Source organism: Calonectris borealis, chromosome 18, assembly GCF_964195595.1.
Source record: "Calonectris borealis chromosome 18, bCalBor7.hap1.2, whole genome shotgun sequence".
NCBI lineage: Eukaryota > Metazoa > Chordata > Aves > Procellariiformes > Procellariidae > Calonectris > Calonectris borealis.
The window spans coordinates 13,366,579-13,379,581 of record NC_134329.1 but is presented as its reverse complement, the minus strand read 5'-3'; the positions used below and the strand labels follow the sequence as shown (position 1 = coordinate 13,379,581).

The 13,003-nt window shown below is 45.1% G+C and overlaps 1 protein-coding gene across 16 annotated transcripts in view; it reads left to right on the top strand.

Annotated features, from left to right (window-relative positions):
• FBRSL1 (fibrosin like 1) overlaps positions 1-13,003 on the top strand; it is a 552,901-nt gene that overhangs the window by 517,962 nt on the left and 21,936 nt on the right. For all 16 annotated transcript variants that reach the window (XM_075168048.1, XM_075168057.1, XM_075168060.1 and 13 more), the window contains 2 exons: positions 6,882-7,278; positions 8,838-9,091. In XM_075168048.1, coding sequence (XP_075024149.1) covers positions 6,882-7,278; positions 8,838-9,091 — 651 coding nt within the window. The remainder of the gene's footprint in view (positions 1-6,881; positions 7,279-8,837; positions 9,092-13,003) is intronic.

Sequence of the window (13,003 nt, the reverse complement as noted above, 5' to 3'; positions counted from 1 at the left end):
GCATGCTGAAGCCCTCGGAAGCATCAGCATCGCGGGGGAGGTGGTGGCCGATACACGGACAGAGCCGGCGCTGGGGAGTGCCCATGGGACGTGTCCGTGTGGGTGTGAGAGGAGAGAGGAGCTCTCTCTGCTCAGGTGTGCTCCTAACAGGAAAATCGTGGAGCATGTCAACCCTTCGCTCTCGGGAGTCGTTGGCTTTGTGTTAAAAATGTGAGATGCTTTCCTTGACATGGCATTATGAAAATGACTTGGAGATACTTCACTTTTAAACGTGGGTGCTTCAGAAAGGAGGTGAGGGGGGGAAGATACCCTTGGAAGTTAATTCTGAGGACCAAGCTGACAGCTTTTTGCCACTGTTGCTTTCTTCTAGGTTGAAAAGCTGAAGGCTTGTTACAGCCCCAGCATACAGCAATCTAGCAGGTTAAATGACTTGGGCAACACAGTTTATTAAAACTGGCAAGTGCTCGCTCCAGTTCTCTTCCTGATAGTCAAGGCTGTCTGGGAGAGTAATTGATAGTGGCAGCTGTTCGGAGGGTGTTTCAGATTGCGGCAGGACGATTTGACTTGACAGACAGCTCGGTACAAATGAACTGAGTGACAGGGGCCGAATCCAGAGCGGGTTGCGGAAGGAGGTTCCCGCTGAAAGCCGCGGCGGCGCTCGGGCTGGGGAGCCGCGCCGTGAACAAAGACCTGCTCCCCCGCACGCAGGCGGCCGCGCTCGGCAGCGCGGGTTCAAAGCTAGGTGTGAGGGTTCGTGCTTACGCTCGGCTTACTTTCCTCCGTGAGAAAACGCTGCGATTATTTGTGGAAAATCCACCAGAGGCCCATGGTGTTCTGAGGAGCCTGTGTCACGGGAGAACATTTTTTGACACGACCTAACCTGTGCAGTACGCCGCTGTCATGATGGAAATTTGGCCTTTGCTTCGCAGTAGTGTTAAAAATGGTTCGCGTTATACACCACGGAGCCTTCCAGACAGTGGTTTTATGTGCAAGTCCCAAGCCTTTATTCCTTATCTTAAGCTGATTTGCATTAAAATGGGTGGAGAAACTTGGTGCCCCATATGTTGGATAGCTTCTGCGTTGTAGCTCTGCTTGCCTTACCTTTGCAGATCAAGCTAATCGTCTAATGTCTTAGATAGTGCTACCCTCCTAAAACGCAATGAAAAAGCCATCCATATAAAAGCAAAAGCCAGCTGAAGATAAAGAATTAGCATTTAATATTCATTTTCACTTGTAAGCACTCTGCCAGTGTCAGTGCTGTCATTGCCAATGCAAAATGCTTTATTCTTTCTTGTGCTTATATATGTTGCATATCCACAGTACATTATGCAGCACTCTAAAAGCTCAATTTAAAAAAAAAAAAAAAGAAGGTTTGCTGAAGTTCATTGAATACTCTCCTTTAGCTATTTCTTTGTTTTGACCTACTGCTGTAAGATCATGCTCTTCTGTACTCGTTCCCTGTGCCGATGGTTCAAAACTCGTCTCTGGGACTCATCAACCAACTCTGAAATACTCAGCTTCTTGCCACATATGTCCCTGTAATTCCTGTGGTGATGCTTTTGCGGCGTTTCTTGCTGGAATTATAATATGGAGCAGGGTTCATCATAGCCAGCCTGGCTTATGTCTGTTTTCCAGGATGTGTACAGGGTGGATATATAGGCTGCAGATGGTGGTGGTTGTGTTTCTTGGGAAATTGCCATTGGTAAAGATGTCATTGATGGATGTAGGAGAGGAATTTCTTTCTCACATCACCCCATCACACTTGCTGCTTGAATACAACAAGGGAGACTGCAGAAAGACGTCTGAATGACTCCACTTTTCTTTTTTTCACGAGACAAAGGAAAGGCGTGCAAGCAAGATTAGATTATTTCCAATCACATTGTACGTGTGTTGACAGTCCCCTTTCAGCAGCAACCAGCAGCTTGCAAAGAGCAAGAGGCAGGGCTGGAGCTGCTGTTGCCCTAAGTACTGTTTGTATAACACAGTAACTGCTTATTGGAGTTCTCAAAGCAGCCTTTACATGTTTAATCCCTTGCACTTGAGCTACTCTTAATCAGCTTGAAAGCAAATTCCTGTAACAGAAAGGTTTAATTTGTGTCTGGGACTTTCTGTATTGTGTTTAGCCTGCAATGCTGTGTAGTTACACGCTGGCAAGCATGTCAGCCTGTGCAGCCATGGGGATGGGCAGGGCGTGTTTATTCCAATCACAGATTTTGAATTCACTGAAGTTTCGTATTGGATCCATGCTGATGGTCTTTCAGGTTCAGGTAACTCCTTCTGAAACACACTTTTTGCAGCACATTCAACTGTAGTTGACTTTGGGGTTTCCCTTAAACTTCAACTCTTGTTTCTACAGATTTCCAGCAGCAGTAGCTAAAGCTCTCTATGCTTTTAAAAGTTGTTAAAAGTTTTCATCTTTACCAGGTTAAATTGGAATGGAATGTAGCCCAAGACACAGGGAGGCTGAAATTTTGCAACACTCCAGATGACAAATTAGTTGATCAAGGAGGCAAGAATTACTAATCCCATGTTGTTGTTATTTTTCTTGTTAGAGCAGTTTCAGTCCTTTCTTCCCCGTCTCTCGCACTCGGTCATCATTCATCCCTGTGAGATCAAGACATGTTTCACTGTCTGCTCATTTAAGAAAACCTCTCAATGGAAGAAGTCCAAAGTGTTTGGTTAGAAAATAAACAAAGTTGGCATGCTGAAAAGGGGTAGCGCTCTGCGTGGTGGAGAATGGCAGATGTGATCCAGCCTTCCCATAGCATGGCTGAAACATGAATCATTGCAAATGTCAGATTTCCTGTGAAGGGACGAGCTGAACTGACATGCGTTCAGGTTTAATTAAGGTTGAATTATTGGAGCTGACTGTCAAGTCTTAGGCAAATTGGCTCAGCCTGTTATCATTAAGCATGAAAATTACTCTAGGACTTGGTAAAAATAAACACATTTTTGCCTCTAGAACGTTGTGGTGTGATCTGATGGGTCTGTGCTTTTGTTGGGGCAGTTGTGCTGAGCTCCGTGGGTCCATCTGCTCAGAAGGACAAGATTAGGAGCCGAAGTACAGAAATTTCTGAAAGGATCTCGATGAAACCTGATCCAGCTTGCACAAAAGGGAATATTCGGTTTCTTTCTTTGGGATATTTCCATATGTGACCAGCAGTCAGCTTGGTCAATTGGAAGGAACTTGGGCGTACAAGAGTGTAGTTCCCTTGGGAAGGAATTTGAGCATCCTACAGAGAAACTGCAGAGTTTGAGATCCTGATCAGAATGGGCAACATCTCTCATTAAAATCATTAAAATTAACTTTCTGAGGGATGTCAGGGAAGGTAGCTCAGAGACTTCCATGTGAATGGAGAGGAAAGTCTTGAATTGGAAATTTTTGTGATAGGTATCATGGTAAGGATCTTGCTAAGTACCTAAGAAACCAGGTAATTACAGCCTTCAAAATTCATTGTTTCTTTGGTTGCACAGGGAAGATGGCCTCAAACCTGTCAGGTTTCTGGAGACCTCTGGAGTATGGTTAGATAGTGACTGGGTACTGGAAACAGGCACTGAACAGGTAGAAGTAAGTGTTGGTAGAAGAGTGTGAAAGGAAAGAAAGAAACCAGGACACGTGTATGTTCTTCAATGTCAGAGCACGAGTAAGTGGTGGGATGGCACTCCATGGAGTTAGCTGAAGTGAAGGGTCTTAAGTCTTTGCCTAGAAGTGCCTTTTGTGTCTTCTGGAGTAGTGAGACATAGGGATGAGATGTATTTCCATTTGGGCATCAGCTTTCTGTTTTGTCCAAATCGATTTTACCAGAGACTTAAATGAAACATCTAGATGTGAGAAAAGTTTCCTTTTCAGAAGGTTTGACTTTCAAACATCAGGCAGGTCCCAGTGCCTGGCGTTGCTGTCTCCCTGTCATTTCTCTCCATGGTTTGTCCTGCCTTTGTTCACGTGTGGTTCCCTTCCCTTCACCCATTGCAGTTCACCCTCAAGTCAGCTTCTCTCTCTTGTACTGCATCACGGCCATCAGAAGGGGAAACAGCAAAGTCACCAAAACACCAGGATTCGCCCACCATCCTTCCCATGTGGTGGCTGGGAAGGCTCGGGCATTTTGCTGTCTCTCACATGCTTCTCCACGCTCGCCCATGAATTCACACCGTTATCTTTCCCTTCTCAGTGCTTCTGCTTTTGCTCAACATGGCTACAAAAGGAGAGAAGATACTCACACTGTAGCTTTTCCAGAGCGGGGTGGGAGAAAAGCATCTAGGTATTTTCATTGTTGCTGAGAATGAAACACAAAAACATTTCAGTGCTGCAGCCTGAGAGATGCAAGCTGGCAGCAGAAATTAGTTATGTACCCCTAGTACTAACCAATGCAACCAGGCTGGCTGGTCAGTTCAGTCAGCCAGGGAGCATGAGCTTTTGCTTTGAGAAAATTGCAAATGAGAACTAATGCTGAAACCACAGGGAATCAATAGTTGTACATAAAACTGGTCAAACAGCTGCTTTTAATGCGGGACTTCATTGATTTGTTTTGGATCTAATTGACTTTTTACTCAGCTAACTTTTGTGGTGCCAGTGTGTTTTGAATATACACCATTAGTCTACATTGCCTATAATTACACAATATGAAGTTTAACTCTGTAGGAGGAGGCCTGTTGGATGGAAAGAGCTAATAGGCTCTCAGGAAACCTATGGTCAGGAATGAAACCCGATTGCTTTTAATGGGTAGTGCTGAAAAATAGTGGGATCTACAGCTGTGAATACGCTTCCTCCAAAATGCCCTGGCTTGACTAGTCAATGACAATTCTTCAATTGTTAGTAATAAAATCTGAGGAAAATTTACAAACACAGGTGGCATTATAAAAAATAATGGTGCACAAGAGCAATGAGAATTTGATTTTAGAAAGAAATTCATTGTCACTCTAAATAACATTGGAACCAAGTCTAGTTACATCTTAAAACCAGGGTACCTGTGTTACATGAACTCATATTTGAAAAAGAAATACACTGAAATGAGAGTTAGCCTTATATTTGTTGTAGGACCTCCAGACATTCTGTCAAACTTGTAAAGATGTGTAAGGTGCTGGAAAGTACAGAGTTGAGCGTACTTGCTGCCAGCCAAAGTACGGGTGTTTGGAAAGGCTTCTGTTCCTGTTACTTGTGGGTTTGAGGCCACAAGTCCTCAGACATCTTCAGCTGATAAATACATGTTTCCATTTGTTCTCTTTTCACATTCTGAATTGATATATATGTAGTGATTGATTGATTGATTGATTGATTGCGTGATTGATGAAGGAAATGGTGCAATGGTGAGAGTGCAAGCAGAGCCAGAAGCAATGTGGGAAACTCCTTTTATCTCAAGGAAGAAGATGCCATCACCACACGGGCATTTTCTGTACAGAAAGTGTGCCACAGGCTCTGATTCATCACTGTCCTCCTCTCATCTAATGCCGGCATGGCGGTGCTCAAGTCGTCGAAGCAGCAGCAGTGAGGACTCTGGCCTCGCATGGGCTGCATTCGCAAACGCCTGGTTAGAGCGTCTGCATGGCCAGAATTAGCTCGTGGTGTGTGTTGTGTGTTATTTCCACACCTCCTACGTCAGGAACTGGCTCAGTCCTTTGATGAGACGGGAAAATTTCAAAGGCGGAATTTGTTCGTGAGGCTGTTGGGAGCATGTTAATGAGTGTAGGTAGCATCTCTTGCATGTCTGCAAGCCAGCTAAACGCAAACAGCCCCCAACACGTTCTGGTGGATAATAAAAGCATGTATCCTAAAAGTCAGTTAGAAGTGCTGTGTGTGCACGGTGGGGTGTGTGCGTGTGAAACACATGGACAACACTAGTTCTCGTAACCCATGAACAGCTTTTCTTGTAATTGTGGGTATACGTGCACTCAAGGATACACGAATTATGTTGAAAAGGGAGTTACAGTGGGAGTTGAATCACGTTCATGTTGTCGTCATGTCAAAGGTTGTCTTCAACCTTTTCGATATACTGCTTGATCTGAAATATCTCTCCTTTCCTCCCTTTTCCCTTTTTCCTTTCCAGCCTTTTAACCTTTTGGGGTGCTTTGTTTAGCTTAATTTGGAAAAAAGGAGATACTTGGCGTCATAGAAGGAGTAATTCCTTCTACGGAATTCTCACCGTAGCTGCATTTTGCAAGGTCGCAGCATTCCTGATTGTTTCGACATGCCATGCATACAGGTGTGTGCAATACTTAGGATGAGCAGGACTTCTGACTGGATTTTTCCAGCCTTCTCTGTTCTGTTCTTCCACACAAGTGTGTGGCCAGGAAACGGCAATGTCACAGCTTCGCTGCAGAACTGTCCCACCCTGTGCTACACGAAGATCCCCTAGGGAGGTAGCCTCCTCCCTAGAAGCCAGGTAGGGTTATCATTTATGATTAGTGCTTGGGTCACGGTGTGTTAGAGCTGGAGTTGAGCCTAAACACAATGTAGATTACCTTGAAAGAGCGTTGAGAAAATGAAATGTCTTAATGATCAGGCTTGCATTCATGAGTTCATTATCAAAACTTACATTAAGCAGGAAATACTGTAGCAGTAACTTGAGACATGTTCACACTCCTACTGTACGTAACCTTGGGACTCTGCAGAAGTCACAAAGCTATATGTTCTTTGTAGTACGCATTCATTTAGTGACAGCTAAGTCTCTTACACACATGCTAACAAGTCCTGTAGACTGGCCAGTCAAGGACAGCGGAAGGACAGACACACAAACGCACATCCATCTTGTAGCAGCAGTGCTCCCACGATGCTCCCACGAGCTGAAACATGACTTGTTTTTTCTCAGGCATGTGTTCTACCAAGCAGAGAAACAAACGCAGACCTTTCAGCACGCGCTTTGTTCTTTTTCTCGTTGCTCCATAAGGTCCCACCTTGAATGACAAGCCAGAAGCGAAAGCAGCCAATGTCCCAAAGGTGTCTGGGCTAGAGCGGAGCCGGGAACTGAGCACCGACGTGCCCTTCGCCCTGCCTATCCCCAGCCCCCAGCCAGTAGCTGCCGTTGTGACTTCTACTTCCTCAGCGCCCACGTCAAGCGCCAGAGCAAGCCCACTGTTGAAGAAGGAGCCAGTGATTTCAGCACCAGCACCACCAAGGCTCACGCCTCAGCCACAGCCTCGGCCACAGTCACAACCTCAACCTCGGCCGCAGTCGCAGCCTCAGTTAATACCTGAGCTTCGGACCCAGCCTCCGAGTCACATCCCTCCACCTCTCAATTACCAAGTGCATCACCAGGTGGCCCACAACGGACTCAATAATATCAGGTAGGGGAAAGGGACGCTCGTGTCATCTTTATGCTACTGCTGGGCTAAACCTTGTTTCAAATGGGATAGAAGTTGCTGGGAGGCGAGACAAGGACACTCTGACTGTCTGTGTAAGATGCTCCATGTTTTGCATATTGGACTTCCTGTGCCGACTCCACAGGCTGGATTTTTCAGCAGTGGTGGATAACTGCATTTGAAAGGTGGTGATAAATGCTCCCTTTCTGGGAGAAAGGCGTGTGTAACTGTGGGGCAAAGTTCCTTTAGGTCCAGTTTCTAGTGGAGATTTCCACCGTCTTGTCTGAGCTGGCTAGTTCTTGCCTTAGAAATTTAAGGTGGTTTGAGTTTGTTTCATATTCAGAAAGACTTCCATTAAAGTAGGTTTGTTCATGGTTATCATGGTTTTTTTGGTTTACCAGCATCAAAAGAGGGATATCTCTATCAGAAAATGCTGTGTCCCGGAAAATGCGGCTCCCATGTAGGCTGAGAAATCTGCTTCAATCTGACATGTTCAGATCTAGCAGGAGGCTTAGCTTCACTGTTTAAATTGCCTCCATCCAGTAAGTAGGATGGGTGAAAATGGTATGGAGAGAGAAAATGGTATCTAGAGAAAAGAGTTTAGCCAGTCAGCTGGAACCTGTATAGTCTTTTTGCTGGTACAGAAAACATGCCTTGCCTCCCAAGCCAGAACTAGACTAGTTTAAAAAAGATGAGAAAACTGATTTAAAATGTAGTATTTGGCACAAGTGTCAAAATACGAATACAGAGAGCTGCCATTAATGTGCATTTCATGGTATCCTGCATACTTAAGCTCTGTTGTGGTTTTACCCTGTAAATGCCACCATAGTATAAATGATTAAAAATATTTCAAACTATTCAAGGTATCTCAGAGATTTAGATTGCAACAAATAATTGATATTGTGGGAATTACAGTGAATAATAACTACAATGATAGTGCCTTTCACCCCACAAAACTTAGAACACTTGCAGTGGAGTAATAATAGTAGAAGCAGATGTAAAATAGAGAATTATTATGAAAAAAATTCATTAACATGGTGTGTGTTTGCGTGCTTGTGTGAATATAACTACACAGCATGCACAGCAATATAACTTGGTCCCAAAGTCACTCACACTATGCATCTCTGCACCCAGAGCAACAGAAAAAGGAATTGGAGTAATTGTGTCGTATGATCACAAGGACGCACATGGCGATTGCAAGGTCATCTGAGGCTAAATAAAGGTGCAAAATCCAGCTGCCTCTGTGGCCTTCATCAGTATCTCATAGATAGCCCTGAGAACTTGCTCAAGCACCAGAGGAAACATCACTCCAGAGAGCCCAAGCCCTGTCCTGCCCTATTGGAGAAGTTCATTAAGATTCATTATTGTCTCCACTGCCATTAAGAAAAACAAAAACATAAGCTTGGGGAGATGAGTGTTACGTAGTTGTGTTGTTTCTGGTAGTGTATTTCTTGCACTGTTTCAGTCTTGTATTGTAACACACTCTCTCTCTTTCTCTCTCTGTCTCTCTCCCCCCTCTTCCCCCCATCTTTTTCTCTCTGCAGCCGGAGCAGCAGTGCTAGCAGTGCAACAAGCATCAGCCTCCCGAAACACCTTCCCCTCTCTCCCCAGATTCCTCCGCACCATTCCTCCGGCCCGGCTCTGCCCCTCTCCATCTCTAATCTTGCTACCTCGCACTTCTCTCTCAGATCACAGACCCAACACCAGCACCATCCGGCCATGTTCGCCACCCCACCCACGCTGCCACCTCCACCAGCGTTACCTACCAACAGCCTCGTGATACCAGGTCACCCTGCGGGTAGGTTCCCTTCTTCTTCCAGGGCTGATCTGCCGTGCATGCACTGGAGGGTGTTGAGATACGGGCTGGCTGGTGGGCAGGTAAAATAGAGTGACACAGACCCCTCCGCGGACAGTGTGTGCTGGCACTGTGAGAATGCTCGTGAAACAGCTAGGAGACCTGGACGTGCTTTACCAGGTGAGAGATTATAGAGACAGCACTCTAGCTTCCTGTAAGAAGTCATCGAAACATATTTTTCCAAAAAAAATCTCCTTTTCAGAGCATGAGTTGTCCAGTGTGGCATTCCACAGTCATCAGACATTTTTTAGATTAACAAAGGACTGATGTACAGTTTGCCATTCTCCCCTTCTTTCTCCTCACTGTAATGAAAACTGCTGCTGCTAGAACTGACATGAAAAAACTGTTTCTAATCATCCCAGAAAGTTGTTCTAACTGAACACCTATCCCCTGCTCCGATCCTTCGACAATCAGCACATCCTGCCGGCAGAGCAGGATCCTCTGCCTGCGGCAGCACAAGCTCTCTGTGCCCCTGGCTCCTTGGCCTTTCTGAGGCAGAGACAGCTCAGCTGACAAGCTCTGCTGTTCAGCTTTCACGATCTTTGCGTCTTAAAAACTTAAAAAGTTTCCTTTGTTCACCCTGGCCCCCGTTCTATTGTCACTTGTGCCCTAAATGCCCTGTTTATAGCTTATCCATTAGCCTACAGCTGTCCCTGGAAGAGACCCTGGCAGCTGGAGACTTCCCTGCAACTTTCACTCGCTGGGGCCTCCTTTTGATCTGGCATTTGACTCCACAACTAACTCGGCAGGGATTAAATGGGAGAAGCATTTTGCAGAAAACACACCCTCTGTTTCCTCTAAAGCCAGTTAAAGGAATAAGGAGAGGGCAGATTTGCTGCGGAAAAAATCTGATGGCCTTGCGTCCCCTTTTTTTCTTCCAGGAGCTAAATAATGTCCCATTATTTATAACCGCTTCTTTAAATAAAAGAAAAATGTGAATTGGTCCAAAGTGAGCTCTCAGCACGATGATAGACAGAAGTGCCATGGGTTCCTAGCCAGAAGCAGGACCACATAGGCCAAAGCTGCCGGCTTTCACAGGCCCTGGCACCATCTAGAGTTTCAACCACATGGCTGGGAAGATGTTGGCAGCACTGTGGGAGACCTATTCATTGCTTCCCCTGTTTAAGGCAAAGGACTACTGTGATGGAGACTTTGAAAATATTGCAAAAGGAAATAGCAATGCGCTCACTAAAAGCATGATATTGCAGTCACTGAAAGCAAGTATGTTTTCACCATTAACTTCAGGAGGTGCAAGATCAAGTGACCTATTCACATGCAGAGGCTTGCCAGGAAACGGTAACAGTCTTGCTCCTACTAAAAGGATTTCTCCTGCAATTTAAGCAGGAGAAGCCTAAGTTAGTGGAGGGAAAGGTCTGGGCGTCTAACCCTGCAGACAGCGAATGCCTCTTGTTTGCATTATATGAAATGCCTGCAAACTGGCACATCATAAAATCGATACAGAGCGCTGCAGAGCCAGGAGCTTCTGTTGTCATTCACATAAAAGTTTCTTAAAAGCAAACAATATTGCTGAGCAGCCCTGAAGAGCTAGGATCCAACTGCCGGTGGTAGCATAGTCCTTGCTGTGCTGTTCGAGTGCATGTGTGCACCCAGTAAAAGCGCCAGCTTAGAAGAACCATCAGAGAGGGTATGGCCCTTTGAAGTCTCCTTTTTCTCCCCCCGCTTTGGAGGAAAATGTGCTCTTCTTTAAATTTACTTTGGCACACTTGTCGCTGTTACCGAGAAGAGAAGCAGAGCTCAGAGCTCCTGCATTCACTGAGGGTACAAATTCAGGTCTCTGAGTAACAAGAATGCTCTTCTGCTGGCATTTCTTCCCTTTGAAACCTAAAGCTTATACAAGTAATTTAGGAGCAACCCTCGCGTGGGCTGCTGCCCTCTACTCAAGGGCGCCAAGGCTGGCCCTGATGTAGGATACACAGAGGAGGACGGGGGTCTTTGTGTCTTCTGTTCTGAACGTGAGGGTACCTAGCAACATTAGCAGGATTGACCTTTCGCTGCCATGCCCACCTCGTGTGCACACAGAGCAGCAGTGTTCGGGCATTCAAAGGGCTGCTCAGTTACTCTGCTCCGAGCTGTGTTATTACACGGCCAGACCCGGGGGACAAGGCTTCGCTGGCAGGCGCAAGAACTGGGTTCTGATCCTGACATTGCCCAGAGCCCCTCAGGGAGCTGGGTTCTTACTTGGCAGTCCCATCCTTACTATGAAGCAGCCATTCCTCCAAGTGCCACACACTTCTCCAAACATCTCCAGGCCTTTTCTTTTCCTGACAAAGGCCAAAGTTGTGGTACAGGGCTATGGGCTGGAGCCAGCTGCAAATCTATCAGTCTGACTTCAAGTCTCTTAAAGAAATTGGATATCAGAGCACTTAGAACTGCCAACTTGCTTTTATCTCTCCCTCCAGAAAAGTGGATTATCTTGATGCTAACAGAAGGATTCAGTTTCTTTAAGTCATGCCAGATTTAAATGCGTAAACACACACACACACACACGAAATCATACTCATATTCTCTAAAGAGGTTAGGTTTTGGACCTAAGTGCTTTCAGCCTAGGTTTTTTTTTCTTGTTTGCTTGCTCCAAAGAGAACCCATTATAGACTCTTTTGCTCCAATGCCTTAGATTTCAGTTTCACAAGTATATATATACTTTCTGCTCTTGTATTAATTATTATAAAGATTGTAGCAGTACACACTATCTGCTCTTAGCAGTACTTTTGTTACTGAAAAACAAATGACTTAGGCACCCAAAATTTGCTTTCAAAAGTGACTTTCAACAGGATGTAGGCTTCTAAGTTGTAGTAGAGACCTTGAAATTCCCCATCAGAGTGCCTGTTTTTAAAGATCTTAACCATGTCACTTCAGAGAGTGATTGATTTAGACATTTCTATTGTTACTCTAGAAAATTTAAGTAAAAGAAATTCCTGCAGAACATGAAATAAAACTTTAAAGTGCATGTATTCTTTTGCCCCTTTATCTTCAGTGCTGTAGTTTAAAAGGGGTGTTACACTGAAGGAAGTGGATTCATGTAAATTCAGAAGCAAGTAGGTCAGTCAGGACTGGGTGTACGTCATCCACAGCTGGTGACACAGGTTGCTCTCAGCTTAGAAAGTATCTACCATGTTGGGTGCTGATTCCTGTTTGAAGTTCTTAGGCAAAATCACAGATGGATTTAATTGATACCAGCAGACATTTTGGGGAAGTGGACATTTGTCCTTATTGTCTTCAGTCATGTCATTTCTAAAGTGCTGGTGTCTTCAACCGCCCTAAACCACGTTCAAATTCAGTGCAAGTTGTTCTTCCAGAGGAAGATGCTAAGAAGCCACATGTCATATGGTGGAACATTCTGTTTCTGCAACCTTCGTGAGATCTTGAGCCAGTTCAGTGTTTCTCTTCTTCCCACTGATTCCTCCTCCGTATTTTCTCATAGGAGAAAAGCCTGGAGGCAAGGACAAAAAATGACAATTATAGCCTGTTAGAAATTGAGGAGAGGACTGCTTAGTATTTGAGATCTTAAAAAAATTTACTGCAAAGAAGGCCTCGATTTGTAGGGTGGATGTTCCTGGTCACTGTATGCATGTCCTGGGGCTGAGAACGGGGAGGATGGCACAGGGATCTGTCGAGGAATGGCTGTCCGAGCAGGTCGTTTGCAGCCACCCAAATCCATTGCATTGTAGATCTTGTCAAAATTTTACCTCGTAAACACATATATGTTAGAGTTTAACACGTGCCTTAGGCCCACCATCCATTTTCAGTGTACGTGTATGCTTCTGAATTTCAAACCTCCAAAGGAAACAGGTCAGTATTACTCATTTCAAAGCGAGCCGTTGTCCTTGAGGGTGC